The sequence below is a fragment of the Phocoena phocoena genome, chromosome 11 (assembly GCF_963924675.1).
Source record: "Phocoena phocoena chromosome 11, mPhoPho1.1, whole genome shotgun sequence".
Lineage (NCBI taxonomy): Eukaryota > Metazoa > Chordata > Mammalia > Artiodactyla > Phocoenidae > Phocoena > Phocoena phocoena.
The window spans coordinates 19345016-19370216 of record NC_089229.1 but is presented as its reverse complement, the minus strand read 5'-3'; the positions used below and the strand labels follow the sequence as shown (position 1 = coordinate 19370216).

The 25201-nt window shown below is 39.1% G+C and overlaps 1 protein-coding gene across 6 annotated transcripts in view; it reads right to left on the bottom strand.

Moving 5' to 3' along the window:
* Window positions 1-9834: 9834 nt before the first annotated feature.
* IGF1 (insulin like growth factor 1) overlaps window positions 9835-25201 on the bottom strand; it is a 69864-nt gene continuing 54497 nt past the window's right edge. For 3 of the 6 annotated variants that reach the window (XM_065886756.1, XM_065886754.1, XM_065886755.1), the window contains exons 3-4: window positions 24958-25139; window positions 9835-10056 (exon numbers count right to left, since the gene is read on the bottom strand). In XM_065886756.1, coding sequence (XP_065742828.1) covers window positions 9997-10056; window positions 24958-25139 — 242 coding nt within the window. In that variant the 3' untranslated portion in view covers window positions 9835-9996. Of the gene's footprint in view, window positions 10057-22993; window positions 23471-24957; window positions 25140-25201 lie in introns of those variants that run through there. The other 3 variants (XM_065886751.1, XM_065886752.1, XM_065886753.1) reach the window with 2 other exon arrangements.

Here is a 25201-nt window from a genome sequence, read left to right as displayed (position 1 = left end):
TGAGGGCTAGAGATACCAGAAGAGACTTTTCAATATTGACTAAGAGAATTTACTTGGCTATAGGAGGGGAATGGAAATGTTTCCATTCCCAAAGCCCTTTGAAGAAGAGAGAGACAGAAAAAATAGGGAGAGAATATTGGTCTTGGAGTAACCTATCTTTGAATATTTTAGGTTTTAGAATGGTGGCTGAATTAGAAGATCTGGGCCAAATAAGGTGGAGAGTACAATACTAGGTACCATTTCTGCCTCTGTTACTGCTGTCTCCTTCTCTCTCTAGGGGAGCGCTTTCTCCATCTCTGTCTGTCTATCTGTCTGTCTCTCTATCACATCTTTTAGACATTTGGGGTTGGGAAAGAGAGTTCCCTGTTTGTGGGGTGGACTGATGGATTCAACCACAGCACTTATATAGAGAAGTTGCCATGAATAGAGACTATGAACCCCCCAAATTTCCGTTTGGAGAGACTCCCACTGTTCCCCCTGGAGTAGGTTGGAGACTAAGGTGGAGACACTGATTTCAATAAACAAAGTGTAGTTAGGAAGTTATGGGACAGTTACTTAATCTTTAACTTTCCTGGTAGTAACCATTAAAATGAGAAACCTCCCTTCTAGGCCACATTTCCAACCTTGCTTGAAATCCAAGGTCAAATTTTACTTTTGATGTACTGATGGTATTGTCTCAAATCCAATTTACATCTGTTTCTGATTTTAGTGATTGCTTTATTCTTTTCAAAATCATCTCATCCCATCACAGGGTGAAGGAAAGAACATTTAGAAACCAGATGTTGTATTAACCATAACCATTATCCTTTATTGGATCCCAAAGAGGTTTAATCTCTATCCATAAACAGGTGAGGAAGATACAAGCTTTCGGCCCAGCTTTACACTTTAAATGCCTCACTGGGAAGAGGGCAAAGGCTCTGCCATCCATCTGGCATTATTACTCAGGCAGGATCATAATTGTTGTGTTCAGCCCTATCAGACCCAAAGCTCCCCTTTTTATAGCAAACATGTTATGATATACCCTTTAATATCCCAAAGTGAAATTCATAGATAATACACAATTTCAACAAAAATCAAAATGATGCCTGAACTGTAATATAAAGTATAATGAAAACAGTTCATAGTAAAATAACATGCAATACAAGATAGAAATGCTAAGGCCCAACTCTATTGGAAAACATAGGGAAGTGGTCAGCTAATTTACCCCTATGTGGAGAATTATGAATGTGACAGCTACTGATACAGGTGGCGAGTAGAGAGATTCAAATAGTACAATTAGCATTGCTATAAGTGATGTTTTTTCTAGAACAGTGGACAATGCTTGGTAAAGTTCCAAACGAAATAAAGTCCCACCTTTATACTGTGGTATATATACCGACTACAGTGGTAGTCAGTACTACCACTGACTGACAGTGGTAGCATTCCTGGAAAATTCAGCTTATATAAAAATCATGCAAAAATGCTTTGAGTTTATAAACAAATTGGAGTTATATTCTAGGCTTAGGTAATTATAAATAGGTTTATCATCTACATGAAGTGTCTGGAGCTCTAACCTCCGCCCAATAAATACCTTATAACGCGCCCCCCCTCAGTCATGGTGATTGACAACTGCAGATGTCCCTGCATGTTTCCAAAATGCCATCTAGGGTTAGAACTGTACCCATTGGGAATCCCTAGAGTGGGATAACTAAGGCCTTTTTGAGGGACAGGGATATAGGAACATGGACTCTGTGAGTCCACATTTTTGTCCGTGGAAGCCTTGCTTCAACCACATTCCTTGAGACCACAGTGACTTTGACAAGCTGTCAGGAGAACAATAGGTGTAGTGTTGCCAGAGCTCTTGGCAAGATTCTTTATGATCAACTTCTAGTTTTACTTATGCAGAAATGGTTTATTTCTGGACTGTATAAGGGCTTAAGACATACCCTTTCTCACTGAGATTGACTTACCACTGGGTATTACATATGTGATACGAAGGACTATCACGAAATGACATTGCGATGTGAACAGTAGAGGAATGGCAGTAGGTAAGGTTAAGAGCCCAGTTAGATATATTGATTATTGAGCAGAAATTCAAATTTATCTTAATAATACCATATTCAAAAATATTTTATCACTCAAAGTTAGCTATATTTCTGCTTCTAGCATGTATAACCAAATTTGAACAAGAAGGTGACTGTCGGTACCTGGAATTGTCCTTGTGTCTGGATTGAGGCATGAATGGTGAAGTAGTGAAAACACAGGTTTCATGTCTTCAAACCCAGATTCAAGCCTACCCTGCCTGGCTGTGACCTTCAGTACGTTAAATAATGTCTTTGACCCTCCATTTCTTCATCTGTAAAATAGGGTTCATAGCAGTGCCTGACACATAGGGTTTTCATAAGGACTAATGAGATAACATAGGTGAACCATTTGATATAGTGACTGACGCATGGTAAGTTCTCAGCAAATATTAACCATTGCTGGGGTGGTGGTAATTATCACTCACACAGATCTTACAGGAAGGAAAAATAGCATTTTCAAAAAGAGGCTGTAATGTGGCCTAGATGATCTTAAAGGAAGACAGAATTGCTTAGGGACAGAATTGCTCTTCTGTTTAGCAAAAAACAACTTTCGGCCATATACAATGATAAAAGGTGAGCGGGCCTGCCCCCATCCCCACTACGGGCAAAGCTGTGATGGAGGAAGTAGCAGAATTTTCTTGCCAGTTCTTTCTAGGAGAGAGGATGAAGGGTTGGATAGGAAGTAATTCCTGGGAGAGTATGCAGAAGAGAGGAAGGGAATCTTACTAAGATGAAAGTGATGATTGAGATCTTTCTGCCCTCTTACTTCAACATCCACAAAACCTTTAGTGAAAAGGCTGTCCCCAGGCTAGCCATGAGCTTGCGCACGTGTGCACGCCCTGCTGTTAGAAGCTTTTGGCCCCGGGAGGTCCGATGCAGAGCACAAACAGAACGAGGAGATTAGTCCTCTTGTTGGGCCTAGGGAGAACCATGGATACTTTGAGTGAGTGAAGTTGGGCGTGATGGTGAGCCCTACGTGGGAAAATGATACAGGAAACTTTAGTAATATTATTAGTTCCTTAAAATCAAGTACAAAATCTCATGAGCCTTTTTTACATTTAGGTAGCTTTCCAAATAACTCATGGACAGTTTAAGAAAAGGGAAATAGAATGAGATGCTTTCAAATAACAAGAGGGAAATCACTAATCTTTCCACTTTGTGCTTCCACAAATGCTACTGTGAGTTTGATATTCACAGTATCTATTCAGTAAAGAATTAGAAAGATTTATTGAAACAGAAATTCAGTGTTGAGAGATCACATTCTTATAACATTGCTCGATATTGGGAGTGTATTAAATGCTACTTGTATATTATGTACCCTACGTGATAGAAAACCTTTTCCCAAATGCTTTGTCATGGATTATAACTCACTGTTGGGTTATGGTAAGTGGGGATGGGTTACTTAAACCTGCTTTATTTTTAATGCATCTACTGTACAATTCATACATCTCTTACATAGTTTGTCCAAGTTCTTTGAAACATTTATTTTTAAATACAATCTGTAAATTCTATAAGATATCTCCATTCTGGTGTATGATTAGTTTTATTTTCTGGGTAAGTTTTCATGTTTATTTGTTGCAATGACCTTAATTAATAAAAATGCTACATGACAATAGAATTCTTAAGGAATGACACATTACACCAACATTGTCCAAAAGAACTAATTAATCAAACATGATTCATTTTAATGTAATTACTAAAGAAAGATATATCATTTTATTATGACGCTCTAGCCATACATTTTCAAAATATGCTTATTAAACAGTAAATGTCAGATAATGATTCAGTTAGTTACATCTTTAGAAGTCGTTAAGATTGATATTCCTCTGCCATAAATGAATTGAATAATAATTTCAAATACAATCAGAGTTAATTTAATAAAAAATATGCTTTTGAACTAAGACAGATAAAATCAATGACCAATGATTATTTTCTGGTTTCAAAGTAGCAGGGAAGATTAATTCAGTGTCTGTAAGTTTGTTTATCACACTTGGCCTAAATGTGATAAAAACAAATGAAGCAAAACACATGATGTAATCCCAGTTTTCACACTTCATTAGCTCTCTCAGCAAAAAAGAGATCTGACATAGTATTTGGGGCCTTTGTATAAACTGAATACAAGCTACATGATGTTTGAAAGGTTTTGATATTTGAATAGACATTTTAATAATACACAGACACAGATAAGAGATGTGAGTAGGTGGCTTGAGGTTTCAGAGTCCCTCCTGCAGTGTGTTTAGCAGCAGGTACAAGATAAATATCCAAACAAAATCAGATTAAGGGATTAACAGTAGTGACTTTGCTATGGGTAGGTGAGTGGGGCCAATGGGTGGTTTGGAAGGGATTTTCGAGTTCTTTTTTCATTTTTCCTACTTTTACATCAGTGCATTTCGGGCAAAAGAAAATGAGTAATGTTTAATTTTTAGATACAGTAGGGCTGGACAATTAAAAAAAGGAATATTCTAAGGATTGTGAAGGTCATTTGGAAGGTGACAGGTGATTCAGCAGGGGTTAAATAGGAGAAACTATCTTAACTTACATTTCAATTGGGCAGTAACATTTGAACTTTTGTGTTCTCTTTTTAAGTTGTTTTTTCTTGAAAGACCTTATCAATGACAGCTGAAGAATGGGGAGAAACGGTGACCGTGTTTAAGATCAACGTGGCATCATAAATTAAGAAGGAACATGTGAAATGTATGCTTTAAAAGAGGCCCCTTTAATTCTAGGGTTTCAGCTTGGTCAGCCCTCTACAAAATTTTGAGGCAGATACTAAATGAACAAGGACTAAGAGGAAAAAAGACAGTTTCAAAATCTCCCTGGGCCTCTGTCTCATCTGTGAGAGGTTTCCTACAAAAAGTATTGTTCCAGATAGGATTTGGTTATTTAAATTTGTATCTTTATCCTGTACCATACGCACTTAAAGCTCAGACAGTCTTCTCATCTCCTTTTTTTTTTTAAATAGAAATCACACAAAAAAGATATCTATGTGTCAGTTTCTAATACCTAACAGGAAAGTCTTTTAGAATATTAACATAGCAATAAGCAAATATGTACTATAGGATTAAACACTAGCATTGAAAACAAACAAACAAACCAAAAACAAAGAATCAACAAAATTTTCCTCTTGTTTTCGCCCCTTCAGATTCTGGACTTTATGAGCATTGCAGGAGAGGGGCATAAAGAATCGCGCTTAGTTTATTTTAAAATTTCAAAATAAATGATGCCATAATGATGCATAAATCAGATTTATCTTTCGAAAACATTGATGGGAAAGCCCAGGTGATTTGAGTGGGAATGCTCTTTCTTATGAAGAGAACCAAATAGGATCTGTCTCTAATAAATTAGTACAATCTTTTAAGATTAAAAATAGCAAAAACGTTTTAAATAGTCTGATTATAGCTTCAACAAGTCAAACATACATTTCTATCTAGCCTATAGTTTTAAAGAGTCTATGTGGGTTTAACTTATCATCCCTCATTCCAATATAAAAAAAGAAGAAAAAGAACAAGTCATTTTTGAACATTAAGATATTCATAAAGACTGTATAAAGTAAAAAACAAAACAAAACAAAAACAAAAAAATCTTCACAGATTGTTAGCCATCTCTTTCAACGGTTTCTCATAAATTCTTCTCTTTCCTTATCAGTAGATAACCCCCATCTCAGAAGGAAATACTTGCCAACACTTCCCAATGAGATCAGTGATTGCTTTTTATGAGAGCTACTGCTCTTTGAGATGTTTAGGTGAAGGGAGAATATCTTCTATAAACCAGTAAACTCCAAAGAATTACTCAAGGGGGATGTGGCAGAAGCTATTTTTAGAAGGTGAATCTATGCATTTTCCTTTTTGTTTTTATTTTCTCCACTTGCTGAATATCTGTTTTAGAGCAGAGAGCGCGCGCACACACATGCACACACACGCGCACACATGCGCGCACACACAGTCAATGAGTAACTTAATCATCTTTTCAGTTCTGCCATTTGCCTATAAGGTCTTTTTTTTTTTTTTTCTTTCCCATTTATACTCCATGCTCTTGAATCAAGGTGTTCATATTGGATAATATATTGCTAATTTTATTGAGTTTGAGAGCCAACAAAATAATGGAGCCTTCTAACTTAAAAAAATTTCCTTCTTCTGCCCTTGCACCCCCAAACTCACAATTTGGTGAACAGTACACTACTTGTGAGTGATATAAAGTTGAAAGTGGTGGTGACTAGACCTAATGCTATTTTCTTAAGCCATCTATCTAAAGAATTGTTTTTTTCATACTTTAAAAAAATATGTCTATGCTTTCTTTTTTTTTCTTTTTTTCTTTTTTTTTTTTTTAGTCAAGTACTTTCTTAAAGAAACAATAGCACCACATTGGCATAGCTGGCCAAACAATAAATGGGAAAGCAAAATGTGCTACATCTTCCATTTTAAGCATTCTCCCAAGTGCATAAACTAATAACAGAAACCCTGAAGTCATAGTGCATGAGATGGTTTCATCTACACAAACACTGACATTCCAAGGAGGGGAAGGATTCTCAAGGGAGGCCAGGCTTTTTTTTTTTTTTTTTTTTAAAGATTTTTCAAGGAAGTGATTTCTTCTCAGTATTCCATTGGACTCTTAGGATGAGTGTGTGTGTGCACGTGTCTCTCTCTGTGTGTGTGTGTGTGTGTGTGTGTGTGTGTGTAGGGTGGGTATTGGGAGAGTTTTTCTTTATCTCTAGAAGAGTGGATTCTGATGGAAAGATGCTTTAACTTTTTCAGTGGAGCTTCCTCATCTTAAAATGTTCGAATAATACAATTATACTATTTGGGGAAGTGGGAATGGAAATTTGACCTAGGTATTCAGTGTTGTCAATTAAACTGGAAATCAACCCATAAATTAAAAGCTCATTCTTACCAGTATTTATAGCTCTTTCATAAACGTCTTGATATTGCCTCATCTCAAAATTCTAAAGCAAAGCTTATAAAGTTTTGAGTTGTAAGATTTTATGTGCTTCCTTCTGTCAGTACCAGGTCGTTCTGCTGTAGAATGGAGTTGACAGCAATTTGTCTTCTAGTTTTAAATCATTTGAAAATAAGATAGTGGGTTAGTATAATTAGTTAATTTTTAATTAGCTAATTTATGATACAGTTGGAAAGGACTATGTACTAGAAAAAGTTAAGAAGGGTAATATGATTTCACATATTTAAGCTTTCCTCACTGGGGTATTTTTTGCTGTGAACGGAATTATTAAGTGAATCAAATAAGTCATAGACACTCTTAGAATTACCGTATTCAACTATGTCTGGAAACTTACAGGTCTGCAGAAGGTTGCATGTAAAGCGTTGTTCATAGTAATTTTAAAAGGTACACACTAGGAATAAGAAATAAAAATCAGAGTGCCATTTTGGGAAAATGGGTCTAGCATCTCATTCCATAGAACCCATATGTCTAGAAGACAGATGAAGGGCAAAATTACCTATGGTTTCTTTTACATCTGTCCACAGTGATCGGAACATAGCTCTGCATGCCAGGGGTGCTAAATTCAAATAACACTGTGGACTAAGGTTAAAATACTAGTTGGCTGACCAGAGGTGTCCATTAAATAGGCTTTCTTTTTGCATATGTTCGGAGATCCAGGAAATCTTGTTTTTTTCTGGCCTCTGAACCTTGAGGTGAACCAGTGGGATGAAGACTAAAGATGTTATTTTTGTTTTGCATGTACACTCTCCAAGAATAAAAGGGATATAGTTTGCATGGAATAATCAAGCCTGGTTGCTTTTCACCAAAAAGTTCTAAGGCAGATAAAAAGATCTGAATGATGGATGATTCATTGTTTTAATAAGAAAATCTTGATATGTAGACAGGAAATATTTTCTAGGTCAGCATGGACCTGTCCTCATCATTGGATTTTCTTGATACCAGTTTACAGTTGAATGGATAAGACACATCCACAGAGGACTAGAGGCCACTCTTCTAAGCAGACATGAGGGAAAATTTCTAGCTGTGAAGGAAATGTTTGTCTTTCAACTAGCAACTCTAGTCAAGCATACTTTAACCAAAAATATATGTATATATCAGTATCTCCAAGGATAAGAACAAAATTCATTAAAGAAAGTAAATTTGTGACATTTTATTAGTTATTATTTCAATATTTGAAATCTTGGGACTTCTTTTAGATTACTTGAAAAGCGGAAAGAACTGTTTTTCAAAATGAATAGAGTATCATTTATAATATTAAAAGAAGTATTATTAGGTTATTAGTAACTTCCCGGCAGAGTCAGTAAGTGCTAGCAAATGGAATAATCATCCTTTCGCTGATAGAAATCTTTGTTTTTCTCCTTTTTTCTTTTCCTCTCTTTTCACTTTGTATTCATAAATCCAAATGCAGAATTCAAAATCAAATTGCAGATCAAATGTTTCTAGGTTATTTTGAAGTGTTTTAAAAGAGATTGAGCTGTTAGCTTTTAACAACTAGTTAGTTGGATAGCTTCACTGACAAGAACTGGCATGTCAGGAGCATTCAGCTTATCAATTTTCTAGCTATGCTGTGAATGAGTTGTTCATAGAATTCCTTGCCTCCCAGCAACTCAAGGGCTCTGATCTTGACGCCCTCATAGCAACTCAGGATAAAAATCTGGAGCTTTATCTTTTTAATCCTCATACCACCCCTGTGAGGTAGGTAGATGACATATTGCCCCCATTTTGCAGATGAGGAAACTGAGGCACAGAGAGGTGAAGTGACTTGCCCAAGGTCACAGAGTGGTGAGTCCGTGACAGAGTCGGCAGATGTTTGTTTCTTCAGCGAGAATAAGAAACCAGGACTGTTAAAATTCCTAGCCTTCTGCTTCTTCTACTCCTCTCTGGACTCGCCAATCAAATTTGCATCAGTGGACTTTGTGTCTTATTTCTTCTGGAAGGCGTAATTGGGGAACTTTTCTTTCCCAAATGGTTAAATTTTGAGTACCCTTCCCCTCTGTGTCACCTTTGGCTCCAGGCTTCCTCTTTTAATTTGCTTTCACCTTTTACCGTTTTGGCCAGACTCTTTCATATAACAAACTACAAAATAGCACCATTGTACTAAAAAAACAGAGTTTTACATACTGTTTGATACATCCTGTATTATTGACATGCTAAATTTACATAGTGCTTTATATGGAAAAAATAAAAAGAGAGAAGTACTGATTAGGTCGCACACTCACTCATCATTTGAAGGAACCATTCAGAGTTTGAGACTTTCTATGCTTAAAACATATGCCTAAAATGATTGGCCTCAAAGTTGCAACTACTTGCAATTTTTTTTAGCAAGATGTGGAAATAATAAAGCTTTGTGTCTAAAATAAATGCATCCAACTTATGTTTGGTACAAATGCCACAGGTGGAACCTTGTGGGTTAAAAATTGGTGTTCTATTTGACTGCTTGCTGCTGCTATTGAGGAGGCCAAATTTGGCAAATAAAAAGGTGATGAAGGGGGGAGGGGGATAGACGAACAAGATTACCAGACACTGTAAAACAAACAGCCTGTGTTACGTAGAAAGAAGTGCAAATAAAAAAAATTAATAAACCACTTAGATAAGGCTGCTGAATGAATGTCTCTAGCAGCCAAGATTCAGAGACAAATGTAGTGCAACTGGATCTATATAACACCCATGCATTTGTGGCTCTTGAGAGGCAGGGACTAAGATCTCTATATATATTTTCTCTATAGAACATTATTGATAAAGGATCAACAGCAATCTACCAACTCCAGGACCATTTTGCAAGGTGCAAAGCTTTTAACAATCACTCCTAAAGACATTGTTGGAATGTTTACTTGCGTATTTCATTGGGGGGAATGCCCATCTTTTGAAATGTTATCAAACTTATTTTTTTGGTAGGTCTTCCGGTGTTTAACAGGTAACTCGTGCAGAGCAAAGGATCCTGCCAGTGGCATGTCATTCTTCACTCTTCAGGAAGGTCTTCCTACATTCTGTAGTTCTTGCTTCCTGCACTCCCTCTACTTGTGTTCTTCAAATGTACTTCCTAAAAATAAGGGAGAAAAAGTGACATTACTTTGATGAAGTTTTTTGTATCCTACCTATCTATTTCTAACATTGGGTCTCAACCTTTCATATCTATGCCTCACCACTCAACTTAACAGACAGCTTGGGCCAAGTTTTTCTGAGAAAGACATATAGGTAGATGGGCCTGTAGTTTTTAGTTTAGCCAAACCTCACTTAGGCTTCTATTTATCCTTGATGGCATGGGCACCACAGATTGCTTTATAATTACACAAAAATGTGTTTTTATTCATCAGCTACTATCACAGATTCCTTGACAGGAAGGAGAGCCTTTAAAATTCAGTCTTCTGGACTGGAACATCTTTTCCTAGTGAGGAAAAAAATCACATTTTGGGACCATCCTCTGTTGTTTTATTGCATTTTGTTCTGTTTTAGTTTTTGTAAAAAGGAGCTACTTCTTTTTCATTTTTTCTTTATCTCCTTTGGAGAGAGGCAGAGCTTTAGAAGATTGGGAATTTTTGTAGTTGATTTAGAATCTATAAAGTCACAGACATTCTAAGCTGTGCTCAAATCCAGCTCTTCCATTTTCTAGCTATGTGAACTTGTGCAAGTGACAATCTCTTGTGTCTCAATTTCATCCATAAACTAGGATAATAATAGTTTCTACATTGTAGGATTAAGGATTAAAGAATTAGAACATAAAAGCACTTATAATAGGCCTGGCACGTGGTAGGCACTATGTAAGTATTACCGATCGTTATTTACTCTTATTATTATGATTTCATCTTTATTGGAAAGTAACCATTCTTGGATTAAAAATTCTGGATTCCTTGCTTTGGTGCTACCATTCACCTATCAACAAGCAATTCTGTTATCCAAGGAATATTGAGTTTTGCTTAGAAGCCCTATGATAGTAGGGAGTTGTCTCTGTTCACTGTTACAGCCCCATGTCTAGAGCAGTGCCCAGAACATTTCAGGTGCTCCATAAATAGCTATAGGATGAATTGAATGAATGAATGAATATATTGGACCTCTGATAATGTGAAGAATCAAGTCATTATACTTTTTCTGTAATTATTATTTTCTCCTTGAATATACTTAAAGAGCAACATTAATTTAGACAAATAAGATGTAAAATAAAATCTGGGAGGAAATAACATTTGCATGCATAAACATCAGGTGCTGCTTGTCTTGATTTCACTTCTAGTCAGGAGGCCCTTAGAGAAGGATGTAGTAGATAATTATTGGTACAGAGTGAGGTTCAAGGATTCAGTGTCCTTTTTCCTGGGAACATTTTCCATCAAGACCAAAACCAAGAATTCTCACCATGGTGACTGGAATCTCCAAATTCTTCCTTCTGGCCAAGGAAATGATCAATCACCCAATCCTTGTTAGAAGTTTAGAGATCATTGTAAGGGACCTTGGCGATCACTTAGCCCTGAGAACTGGAGAGGGTAAGAAGGTGGGGCAGTATCAACTACCAGTCCCTGGAAGTTGTACCTGTTCACGAAGACCCATAGGGATTTGATAATTTTTCTTACACATGTTTTTCAGCTCTACCTGGAACATTAGAGTTATCACCAAGACCTTTATAAAAGCAAGTTAGCACTATGTAAGTTGATGGTCAAAATATCTTGTACCTACTGAATAGAAGGAAGATCATTGTGTAAAAATGTTTATTAAAATATCTAGCTCAGTGGCCACTGAAAAAAACTTTGTGGGGAGAAATTGGGCATTTGTATAGGATAGCTTGAAATGCTGTCATTTAAAATCCTGCCACTTTCCCCCCAAATATCGTACAACTTCTACCAAGTTCACTTAACACGCATTTGTTGCTCTGCTGTTAAGCTAACAGTAAAGTTTGTATTCCTTCCTAATCTTACCTTTTAATCTGCTTCCTTAAAGGAGTTCTCCAGAAAATGGAAGAGATACATATGGGGCTACAGAGTAGAGACACTATTGTCCCAAACTCCTTGAAGCATTCCTGTTCAGTTCTCAGTAGACCCTGCTGATTGTATATGGCTCATCAAAACCCCACAATCGCTATTATTAAGGACACTATCAGTCTATCAAACTAGTAACCAAATTTACCAACAGGTCTAAAAATACCCTAACTTGGGTTTTACCTCTTTTTCTGTTTAAGAGGCATGCCAGCTTAGAAAAAGAAGATTTTTAAGAATATGGATAAAGCCCCAACTAGGAAAATGCTCCAGAATGAGATGGTAAAAAGTAAAAAGAAAGCACATGAGGTATTTAATCTCCAGTCTTCCTCTCAAGCCAAATTAATCTCAGATTTCCAGAAGAAAAAATTCAGGTATCTTCTGTGCTTCCCTCTTCAAATTCATGAGGGCTGTAGCAAAAAGGATTGGGGTTAGCTTGGCCAACCATATAGATCTTATTCTTCTCCCCAACAGAGAGATTCTTTTTCCCTCAAAGCAGAAGTGTAAAGTGCAAAGTCTGAGTGGAGGGATCTTCTGGCCTATTTCTTCTGGGTCTGTTTCGGCATCGCAGCAAAGTCATGGGCAGAAACTCACTCGATAAAGCTGACACTGCTCCAAGCAGCATGGTTCCCATGCACACAGGCGTACGGTGGAGGCCATTCAAAACCAGCTGGGATGTCGTCTGGTTTGCATTGGCTCTCTTCCCGGGCTCTCACATGTGACTTCTTTGTTGCAGACAATGACAGTGACAAAACAAAAGCACTCAGGGATTTAGTCTCAGTTGCATCTGTTGCTTTGCTCATTGTCTTAATTTAATGATGCGGGCCACCTGACAATGGGTGGCAAGTGGAGGCATGTTAGAAGCAGCCGTCGGAGCTGGCACCCACCTTCAACGCACTTCTTGAAGGGGTTAGGAAACTGTCCCACATTCAGCCAAGCAAAAACATTTCACTTCAACAGCTTGTCCAAGACAAACAAACCAGCTGAAACTGTTTCTAGTATGTAACTAGACAGATTTTTGTAAGGAAAACAGTAGTGAGTAAATACTGTTTCCTATTGACACCAGAGAAGGTAAAATTATTTACAAAAAAAATGCTGGTCCTTTAGCTCACTGGGGTTGGTTGAGGAAATATACCCTCTGAAGGAAGGGTTAACCAACCCACGAGGAAATAGGTTTGATAGGGGTTAATTTGTGATATACTTTATTACACAGTGTGTACTGTACACAGGTATTTAGGAAGCTGGGAAATGCCCTGAAGGGGTCATTCATATTCCCCCTTATCTCTTAGCACATCCTAGCTCTTGGTTTTTTCCAAAGGAAAGCTATCCACAAACTTTTGGATTAAGACTGCTGAGAGCTAATGACAATGGCAATACTAGTAATCTTGATTAAAATTTACACACACTTTACAGTTTACACAGTAGTCAGTGAACCCTCCCAACAATTGCCGTTGTGAGATGATGTTGTTTGCATCTGTCTCATTCACAATCTGAGGCTCCCTAAGATTTAATGACTTGCTTGAGGTCCCATAGGAACAAATCAATAGACCTAGAACTAATAGTAAAATAATTTATTATTTTAATAAAAGAATAACAATTCTATCACTTGAACATTTGTATGTTCTGGACACTGTATTATAAGGTGCTAATTGTATACATTCTCTTATTTAATTCTCATAGTTCTCTTGGAGATGGGTACTAGTGCCTTGCCCATTTTACCTTTATGGCATCTGAAGCTTATAAAAGCTAAACAACTTTCCTAGTTTCTTACAGTGAAGACGTGACCACGGTTGGAATTTGTATCAGTCCCTTCTGATCCTGGAGCTCACCAGTTAGCCACTCTGCCATACTGCCTCTCTAAGAGATAAGACAATATCTGGTGCCTCAAAATCCAATTCTCTTTCCAGTAACGATAACTGATAATGTCATGAGCTGCCCATGATCCCAAATGGTGGTAGATGCTGGTTTGGAGGGTAAGGCAAGACTCTAGGGAAGTGGATGCCCTCCCTTATCACATGTGAGCTGACTCCTGTTTTTATGGTTAGTGATAGAGGTCTAGTAGCACAGCATTCATTTAACAAAAGCTAACCCTGTGGATGTTATAAGCCCTTACTTTCTCCCTGCCTATCTTTATGAGATTTTGCCCAAGGGACAGAATCTAAAAGAAGGATGATAATAGGCCCTTTACATTTTAGGGAGGGAGCAGTGATGTTTTCAGTAGACTCTGTTTCCATCTCCACCCACTGCAAACAAGTTAGGTATTGTATGACATAAACTCTAAGAAAAGACTGGCACCGTATAAAAAAGGCTAGGCAAATACCGTCCATCATGGAATGTTAGCAGCCTACTGCACAGCATAAAGTTCTAACTGAGCATTGACCTTCTCCTTAACAGGGCAAAATGGAAAAAAGAAAGAGCAGTGTATGATTGAAGAGATGGCCCAGATGTCAGCTCTTTACCTGTTGAAAAGGATGTGCTCTAGCTATTTTTCTGGCTTGGTCTGGAGACACGTGAAATTGTAGAGGATGATTTAGATGTCTCAACATCAACTTTGATGTCTTGTTATTTTGGGGGATTACAAGTTCAAATTCCAGGAGAGTGAGGTCAGTCTTTCATCTCTGGGAGCCAAGCAGAGTGAGTGTCATGCAATCAACTCAGTGCTTTGGGATGTGACTTTTAAAACCAAAGGACAAAGTGCACTTTTCAAGAGATGTATGCTCCTGGTGGAGTAACTGCCTCTTTAACAAAGTGAGAGATGTATAGTCTGGGCACAGTGTTGGTCTGCTCAGCCTCTTATTTACTTATTTTTTTCTGGAAAGACCTCATCCTATCTTTTATGTGGTTATAGTGGGAATGCACAGTTTTTCCAATATGATTGTCTCCTCTGGCCATAGTGGATGGGCCTGGCATGCCCCTCCCATAGCCCAAGAAGAGTATGGTGGGGAAACCAAGGCAGACCCAATTTCTGGGAAACACAAGACTCTTTTAATGGCCAGCTTTGGCTCCAGGGCTCCTCAGTGGCTTTGCTGAACTTTGCTTAGACTGTTCAGCAGTCTGGGATGCTTCCACCCAACTGTCTCTCTTCCTCTGCTTCATTGGGGTCAGACTTGCATTGCATTCTGATGGCTTGTTCAGGCTTCCCTGATCCTCTCCTATTGCTTTTCACACGGGCATTTCCCCTAATGAAATCCTTGCTCCTTTAACCCAGTCTCATTTATGTTTCTCGGAGGTCCTGGACTTACATACCTAAGCTCCCAGCTCCCAGCACAGAATTGTGTGACCTTTGACAATCACTACATTCTTCTCTCCTTCTGTTTCCTGTTTTGTAAAATGAAAGGATGGGGTAAGAGCACCCACCTCATAATGTTATGATTGCATGTGATCGCCCTTACACATTTACCTGGCAGAGTTGTATGCAAGAGAGCCTACTGTTTCAAGGGCCCTTGGTTTAGATCTATTTTGTGAACTTGATGGCAACACCAGTCTGTTCCGGCTTCTGTGCTGTCAGAATACACTCTGGGTCTACCTTTGTTAGAGCATTGATGTGCCGTGGGATAAATTATGTAAGTGTTCACTTCCCCACTAACAAGTAAGCTCCTTGAGGGCAGGTAGCATTGTTCCTGCACCTCTGTCTCCTCCCTGGATGCATGTTGCTTTGAGCAAAGTGGCAAACCAGGAAATGCTTGTTAAATTGATTTAAATCCCCTGCAGGAGTGGTGGGATAGAGTTCAGGTCATAGCAAGCCTTGCATGGCTTCCTACTTCCTGCTGTGCACAGAGCCCACTCCGGTCTCGGAACTTACAACTGGCAGGTTGCAGTACAGTAATATATCAGTGAAGAAATGCAGAAGAGAGAGCACAATGCATGATTAAAACGCTAGAGTCTGTCCTGAGTTTGGATTCTGGTCTGACCACTTGTTAGGGCAAGATCTTGGCAAGACATTTAGCTGCTCTTAACCCAAGTTTTCTAATCTGTGCAATGCGGGTAATTATAGCATTTACCGCACAGGCTAACACTGAAGATTGAATGAGGTGATTCGTGATAGTGCTTACCACAGAGCATATGCCTAATAAATAACAGCTATTATTATTGCCTTTTAAAAAATAGTTACTGTTGTCAAAGCACACCCCATGCTTGGGTGCTGCCCTTTCTCTGGCTGGTGAAAGAGTAGTTATTTACTGGGTGCCCAGGGCTCCCTTGAGTGCTGGGATAGCAGATGTATAGCTCTTTTTTCTAGTGACTGGTACATCCCTAGGAATCGCCAGGTTTAGGGAGTGTATTTATCCCATAATTATTCACAGATTATTCTGTCTTGGCAACTTTCTTATTTTTCAAAGGATACCACCTGACTCTGTTTCAAGTATTTCTATCTGTGATGTAAGAAATCACTACCAGCAGAAACTAACACACCATTGTAAAGCAATTATACTCCAATAAAGATGTTTAAAAAAATAATAATAAATGCAATTCCAAGTGTATAACTTACTCAAAAAAAAAAAAAAAAAAAAAAAAGAAAGAACTACCAAAATGGTTTAAAAGCCTGAAAAAGAAAAAAAAAAAAAAGAAGAAACGAAAGGGAGGGACTTCCCTGGTGGCGCAGTGGTTAAGAATCTGCCTGCCAATGCAGGAGACGTGGGTTTGAGCCCTGGTCCGGGAAGATCCCACATGCCACAGAGAAACTAAGCCCGTGTGCCACAACTACTGAGCCTGCACTCTAGAGCCCACGAACCACAACTACTGAGCCCGCGTGCCACAACTACGGAAGCCCACACACCTAGTGCCCATGCTCCGCAACAAGAGAAGCCACCGCAATGAGACGCCCGCGCACTGCAACGAAGAGTAGCTCCCGCTCACCACAACTAGAGAAAGCTCGCCCGCAGCAACAAAGACCCAATGCAGCCAAAAAAAAAAAAAAAAAAAAAAACGGAAAGGGAAAAAAAAGCTGAAGGGTATTTTCCCTTGCTGGCAATAGTTATTTATGTTGCCTTTAATAGTCTTGAAGGATGTTGTAAAATACTTCAGGGCTGCTTAGACTGTTGATTATATGGGCAGCCTGTTTAGTTAGCTGTTTGTGTTTGTTTTACATTTTTAAATTAAGAAAAAAAACTTTAAGCACAGTATCTTTCCCAGGGGGAGTCGATTTTGGAATTGCTGAAAGGTTCAAATGTTGTGGTATTTAAAAAAGTGGAACACCAGATTCTAGCAATTTCACTGATATGTACTAAAGATTCAGCACATTTTTACCTAAAAACTGGATTTGATTATTCTTTTTCTCTTAAGCCTCCAAAATGGCATTGTTTCATCTGACATACAACATATGCTGGAGTACTTAAACTCATGTATGTGGTAATTTATATTATAATATTCTGGGGAGATGCAAGGCTCAGGGTTGTTACCTTTTAGTGTCATTTCAACGCAATAGTGATGAGTTCAGAGGATTAGTAGGAAAGGGTGTTGCCCTCTTCCACTCATTCTTTGTGTGTGTGACAAATCTGGGCAGAACATTCAAATACTGTGCTCTGAATTTTCCTCCTCACTGAATTGAGAGAAATTTTGCAAGTTTGGAAGGCTCTTCTGAACTTTTAGGATGAACAAAATAACACAATGACAAGTTAAAGTGATTTGCATCTGTTTGAGGTTGATGGGAGCCTTCAGCATATAAGAGTAAACATGCATGGTGCCAGCCAGTGCTTTTCCAAGACAGAAAATGGTGCAAGAATAATTCATGCATGTATACAGTTTTAAAAAAATCAGAATCATTGCATTGTGCCAAAAGTACTTTTACTTCCATACAAGCGTTTTTTAAAGAAGGAAACAAATATTATTGACAGAGACAAACCAGAGCCATCCAATTGCGGCCTTGGTCAACCAATACTGACAAACTAATGCTATATATTTATTGATTCCTTTATACTTTTCATTTTTTCTAGTCCTCCAATGCCTCATGAATGATTCAAGCTTGCCACACTCATACCATGACATAAATATCACATGTTCCCAAGTCTACAATCGTCAACTGATTAGGAATCTTTACCGAACCCTCAACCTGCCATGGTCTTACTTGTAATCATTTAGAATTTTTGTCTTTCCATAATTGTTACCTACAGCTGTGAAAATAGTGCATCATATTTTCATGGATGGCGGAGCTGGTTGGTCTTTGATTACATGACCTCTTGGAGCTGTCCAGACAGAAAGCTCCACGTGAATGTTTATATATTTTACACAGAATTTTGTAAGAATTTTGGCATGTGAATCCCAGCATGCATGCACGCACACACACACACACACACACACACACACACACACACACAGAGAAAAAGCAAAGAAGAGAAAATAATCTCCTTCCCTTCAAAACTATTTGCTGTAGTTAACTACAGATTGTAAATTACCACCAAGGGTATTTAGAATTAAAATTAGTTGGATGGACTTTTAGCATTCTTATTTCTATCAAACCTCTACTTTTTCAAAAGAGTTAGTTTTCTGACCAATGGGTCTTAAAACTGTAACCACATTAGTGAATAAAATATAGATGGAAATTTTGGAAAATGTTTTCTAGTTCTTGTTACTTATCTAGCAATGGCCCACTGAGCTATGATTGAGTTCCTAGTGCGGTGAGAAGTTTCTTCTCTCTAGAAGTACCAGACATGGACTCATAGACCCGTTGTCCCACATCTCTCATAATTTCCATGCTGTTCTCAATTTCCATTTCTCTCTACTTGAGTTTAAACGTGAGTATATATTTCTAAACCATCTCTTTTGGTTGCTAGATAAAAATGAGGTAGCACTAAGGCTGTTAAAGGAATCCCATTAAAGAAGGAGTCCCAAATAGATGGGTATCAGGGAAAGGTACTCAGATTTCAGTTAGGCCTCTGAGGATGGAGAAGCTGATTTTGACCTTGCAGGTCTGGAAGTTTAGTGGCCACTGAAGAACCTTTGCTAACCTTGCCTGTTCCTTCTTTAAAAGTGAACTTATCTTGCCTAGGTCAATACATATTGTCACTGATTTTCCAAGGATTCAGTAGCTGGGCTTTTAATCACTGAGGAATTCTATAGTGGATATTTCAAACCTCATAAATGGCATTCTGCTTCCTCTAAAATGATTTATCTTTTCCTTGCTACCAAAGGCTTTCACTTTAACTCCAGACTATCAACTTTGCCCTTGGATTAAAAGTCAGCTCGTTGTTTTCTAGTAAATATTGCCAAAAGCCCTATTCCCTTCACATAGACAAGCAAAGACAATAGACCTCATCCTCCCCCATGGATGCAAGTGGACTTGAGAAATTGCAAAGTTTACTTAAGAAAACATTGTTTCCTGTTGGTGATCGTGGGAGGGAGACAGGAGATGGAGGAGAGAGTAGGGGAGGGGCTCTTCGGGAGCTCATTTCTTTTCCACCCTTACATCCTAACAGCACGCACATTACAAGCTATATGAGGTTTTGTTTGTTTTCAAGAGATGTTTGAAGGAAGATCAAATGTTTGTGAGAGGCACCGGATCGGCAGCCCTAGAAACTGAAATGTCCCGGAAGCTGTGTGAGCCCGGAAATATCCCACATTTTTATTTATTTTGGCAATTTTACTTTAAACTAGTAAGAGCTGGAGTTCATGCTACAATTAAATTTTCCTCAGGCACCATGAAATGAAAACACATATTACATTTGATTTTAACTGGTTGAGAAGAATGGTGGTTTTCTGGAAGTTCATTCTATGACCTCAAAATAAAAGTTAACGGTTCTTCACGTGGGGCAGCTGAGATTCCACCGAAGCTGGAATAATTCGCAGAACTGGGGTTCTATGGGTTGGAAGGATTCTTAGGTCATCGAGTTCTCTTTTCCTATCATATGCTCGAAACACACTACCATGTCACCAGAAAGTGTTGGTAAGCTTGAGCTTGAAGTTTTTGTTAATAGGAGGCTCGCTCCTACTTGAGGAGACCTATTTCTTTTTCAGATGGCTCTAATTTTAAGAACTAAGTAACATAATGTCAACTAAAATTTTAATAGTGCTTGCTATGTGCCAGGCACCATTTTAAACACTATAATATATACTTGTATGCACACACGCACACAATCTCAATAAATCCTCACAACTCTATGAGGTAGATTCAATGATTACTCCCATTTGGCAGATGAGGAAACTGAGGCACAGGTAAATTACATGATTCTCCCAAGGCCATCCAGCTATTAAGTGAAATAGCCAGAATTTGAACCCAGGCAGTCTGGCTCTAGATTCTGTACTCTTAACCACTATGTTTTATTGTCTCTCCAATCTTTATAATTCTCCTTCCTGCCTTGTACAGAGGTTTGCACATCATAGGTACTAAATAAAACTATTTTCAATAATTTAAGGATCATGATTCCTTACATATTCCTGTTAGTTTTACACACAATCATCAATTTGCCCTAAAAGAAACATTTGAAACAGTGGGCTTTTAAATGGTGATTAATACTCTGCTCACTTCAAGAAAGCATTGAGGGGACGAATAGGAACGTAACATTCACTATAAAGTACTCAACCAGTTGCCACCTTTAGCAGTAGGTTCTTGAATGATTTCAATTTTGGCTAGAGTAGGAAATTCCAAATATGCAAGACTTGTGCAAGCACAATTCCTCCGCCTTCCCTTTTTTACGCTGCTCTTGCCTCACTGTCTTATGCAAGGACAAAAAGAATTATTTCATCTCAGCAGTGCTACTTACTTTTATGGTCTATGTCTCTAATACTATTCCCCTCCCTATATCACTCACATGTCCATCCATCCTTTCATCCATCATTATATGCCATGTATCACTAGGTGCTTAGTACTGATTCTAGAAGGGGTAAGATGGAAAGACAACAATAGATTCTTCCTGTTTACTTAATTCATATTATTGAGAAATCACATGTAGGCATTCAATATGACTGCTTTAGAGTTGATAAAACCCATTGCAAAACGAAGTGGGTTTTAACTAATAGTCTGGTAGCTAAGCATTCTTTAGCTAGAAAGTTCTATTCCTTTTTTTTCTTTTAAAGTCTTTGCCTTACATTTTCTTGAATGAAGTTCATCATTGGGTATAACTATAGTTTATCCAAAGCCCTGTGTTACAACTGACATTGATTCAGTCATCAAGGAAAAAGGGAAGGGATAATCTTCTAAGAAATCTTTCCATAGGACATGAACTGTTAATTCTTCTACCAAACTGTGGTCCCTTGAAAAGCCATCGCTGTTTGTGGGGTTACTCTCAGGTGGTAGAAACAGTAGGTATTGGCTTATGCCTGAGTCTGGTTCCAAAGCATGTATGTATCAGAAGGAGAACTGAGCATCTCCTGAATAAGGTGGCTGGCCAGATGGGCTCAGGCAGCAGCCTGGCTTTTGTCTGTTCTAATAAGCCAGGACCTATTTTGCAACCACAACAGCAATGTCTTGGCTCCCATGTGGTGCTTTGACATGCTTGTGATCAGACCTTTTCCTCCTTCCTGGCTTGAGCCTTGGGCATCTCCATATATTATATATCCTGGGTTTTCAGTGACCCATGGAGGAAGGATGATCCTGAAGTAGAAAGCATGGCTGGGGCATGAAGGACAGGTAGAATGAATGTTCCTTTATACCATGACATCTTCAAAGTAGGCTACTTCGATGAAATGCTTCGTTTCTTGGTTGTCATCCTCTTACTCCAAGTGTCATCGTTTGCTTGGCTGAGCACTTCTCTCTTGCACCCTCTCTCACCTCTTATAATTCACAATTTGAATGATCTTGAGGCTTTTTGCTTTATTATCTATGAAGACCCTAACCCTACTGTTTAAATCAAGGAAGCTGAAGGAGAAAAATCTCTAAGACTCAAATTCTGTGATTCTACTTGACTTTTCTTTACCCTCAGGAAAATCTACTGCTCTTACTCTCTTTCATCCCCTTCCTTCTGATGGAAAATATTAAATTAGTAGCAGACTTCATGTGGCCATTTCCACCCTATCTTTTCCTTTTGGAATTCTTTCTTAGTCCCTGTTGATTGTGTGCTGTTCTCTGTTGGCCAGAGGAGGGTGGCTTAGAACCCAAGCCTGTCTTTACCCATTTCTGGATCTCAGTATCCTTATCTTCAAAATGAAGGGATTGAAGCAAATGATTTTTGCAGCTCTAACATAACATGGCCCTAGTATTTCCATGGAGCAGAAACTCATAGGACTTCAAGTCTAAAAATCTAGATTTGTGTGTGTGTGTGTGTTTGTGTGCGTGCATGAGAGAGAGAGAGAGAGAGAGAGAGAGAGAGAGAGAGAGGGAGGGAGAGAGAGAATTTTATAGGTGATGGAATCACAAGGCAGTAGTCAAACATCAGAAGTCTTTGGTTTGGGGCTGAATCGTGTCCCCCACCAAATTCATATGTTGAAGTCCTAAGCCCTAGTACCTCAGAATGTGATTGTATTTGGAGATAGGGTCTTTACACAGATATTTAAGTGAAAATAAGGTCATTGTGATGGGTCCTACTCCAATATAACTGGTGTCCTTATGAGAAGAGGAAATCTGGGTACAGAGATTTGTATAGAGGGAAGATGATGTGCAAACACAGAGAAAAGAAGGTCAATTCCAAACCAAGGAAAGAGACTTGAAACAGATCCTTCCCTCCCAGGTCCCTGGAGGAACTGACCCTGCTAACACCTTGATCTTGGACTTCCAGCCTCCAGAAATGTGTGAAAATGTCTATGGCACTTTATTATGGCAGCCCTATCACACTAATACATCTTTTATGTCTGATTCCAAAGTGCACACAGAAAAGTTCAGTGACCTCCTCTCATAGGTAAGCTCTCAGGCCTCATGGGCCTTTAGGCAAATACTGGGTGCCCTTTGGCCCGAGCTTGACTAAGAAATGCAGCCTCCAATGACACTGTAGGGAAGGAAATCTGGGAACTTTTATGACACAATTCGCTCTTGCTGAGAATTTGGAGCTAATATTTAACTCTGGATATATATTGACATGGAAATTCTTGTAAAATTCACACAGAAATTTAAAATGCATATAAAAGCCTTGATTTTTATTTTAATTATTTTACTTGTTTTTTTGGTGGGGAGGGGAATTGTTTTATTTGCCTCTGTCATAATTTTTGTGCTTTTTTCATTCTTGCCACCGTCTTTCTTTGCACTTTCTTGGGCATGACATCTTCCTTTTCCATTTCTCCACGTTTATTAGTTTCTCCACATTTCTCCGTTTCTCCTCCTGTCACACGAGCTCTGTAGCTCCAGCGGGCCTACTTTTCTTCATTTCCTCTATAGCATCTCCCACTTGCTTCTCGCTGTCTGCTTTTCTCTCATCCTCCTTGCCTCTGTCTTAGTCCTTCTCTCCTCCGTTTTCCTTTCTTGCCTGTTTTCTGTTTCTAGCTCCAGTCTCCCTCCTCTGCTCTTTCTTCTTTCCTTTCATCTGCTTGCTGACTTGCTTCTGTCCCCTCCTTCTGTTCCCCTCCTTGATGTTTCTTTGGCCCACCTTTCCTTCTCCTTTGAGACTTCTTTTTCTTGTTGGTGGATGGGGGCTGATACTGTAAACATCACAAAAATAATTGCATTGAGAACAGGTGGTCCCCTTGGTGTCCCGGGAGACAGAGCCTTTGAGTCAGCCCAGAATGCCTGGGCTCCATAGATGCAGAAGACATCATTGGTGCTGGAGAGGTGTCTGGACCTCAGTCACTAGACCTGATATTCCAGAACTTTGGGACTCATCTCTGACACCACCCACCCCCTCCCCAACTAGAAATTGAGAGGCACTGTGTCACCTGGAAAGAGAAAGAATTAACCTGCCTTCACCCCCTCAAGCACACCTTCCAGCCACATTCACCTAAAAGTTATTTCTGTGGCGCTTGCTTCCTGATTCATCCTCTGGCTACTGTGTTCTCTGTGAACCAGGTTGTGCCTAGTCCCTTTGCATCACTCAAGGTGGCTCCCTGGGGTCGCATCTCTGCTAAGCCCCCTGTTCCAGCCTCAGCTGCAAATTAGGACCAGGAAGCAGTAAGGGTGTTATTATGTACTTCCTGGTCTCTCATCTTGTGCCTTCTGTCTGATACCAAAGTTTTGACTCCAAAGATTAAAACCTCAAGTTGTTTTCTTTTTTTGTCAACAGAGTCCCCAAGGAGACCTGAGAGCTTTTTACTTTCCTTATTCATCCTTCCTCATTTTCTTCACCTTCTCTTTAGTTCTCATTCTTTCTACTTAAATCACTAAAATGTAGTCACGTATATTCATTTGTTCACTTGTTCATTCACTCATTCAACAAAAATGTATTAAGTTATCAATGTGCATCAGATGATTTATGTACTTTTGATGGCATAGATAGTACCTCTAAGCCTTGTTTAAAGTCTAGCTCTTAGTAAGAGGCACCTGCAGATTTTGATCATTGGAAATTTTTTGGTGTTCTTAGAGCCAAACAGAAGTTTCTATTTGTTTTTATGTTCTTTCTATTCTGCTTTTATTTTCTTTTATGTTTGCCACTGTATGTGAATTTCTATTAGTTCCCATTTTAGAGTGTTTTTTTTTTCTTTGCACCTTTGCAGAATACCAGGACTTGAAAGGTCACATACTTTATTCATGCAGTTATGACAGAAGTTAACACTTGTCCAACAGTTACTTTGTGCAGGCATGTGAAAAGCATTGCATGCACATTAACGACCTGATGAGGTAGATAGTACCGTTATCCCAACTTTACTGATGAAACTAGGGCTTGAGAGGTTACATTATTTCGCCAAGGGCTCTCCGCTGGTGATCGGCGAACCTAGGATGTCAGTTTTGTCTGATACCAAAGCCCAAGTTTAATTATTCTTCTCCACCGTCTTCTGATGATCGGATGGTCCAGAGCAGTGGAAGGGAGAGTTTACAATGTGGAGTGATGTAAGGTATGGACCTCTCAGGTGAGAATGGAGCTTTTTTGACCTGTGAGCCAGGAGACTACGGGACCTAGTTACTGTTTGGCTCACCCACATGGATAGGATACAGATCTCGCAGAGGTGGCCATCCCCCCCCAAGGTTGGCTTACCTTCTGAGCCTTGGGCATGTCGGTGTGGCGCTGGGCACGGACAGAGCGGGCTGACTTGGCAGGCTTGAGAGGCGCGCAGTACATCTCCAGCCTCCTCAGATCACAGCTCCGGAAGCAGCATTCATCCACGATTCCTGTCTGAGGCGCCCTCCGACTGCTCGAGCCATACCCCGTGGGCTTGTCTGTTCCAATCAAACGCAGAGAGGCCTGGCTTTAGAGCGGGATAATATGCTATCTCCACAGT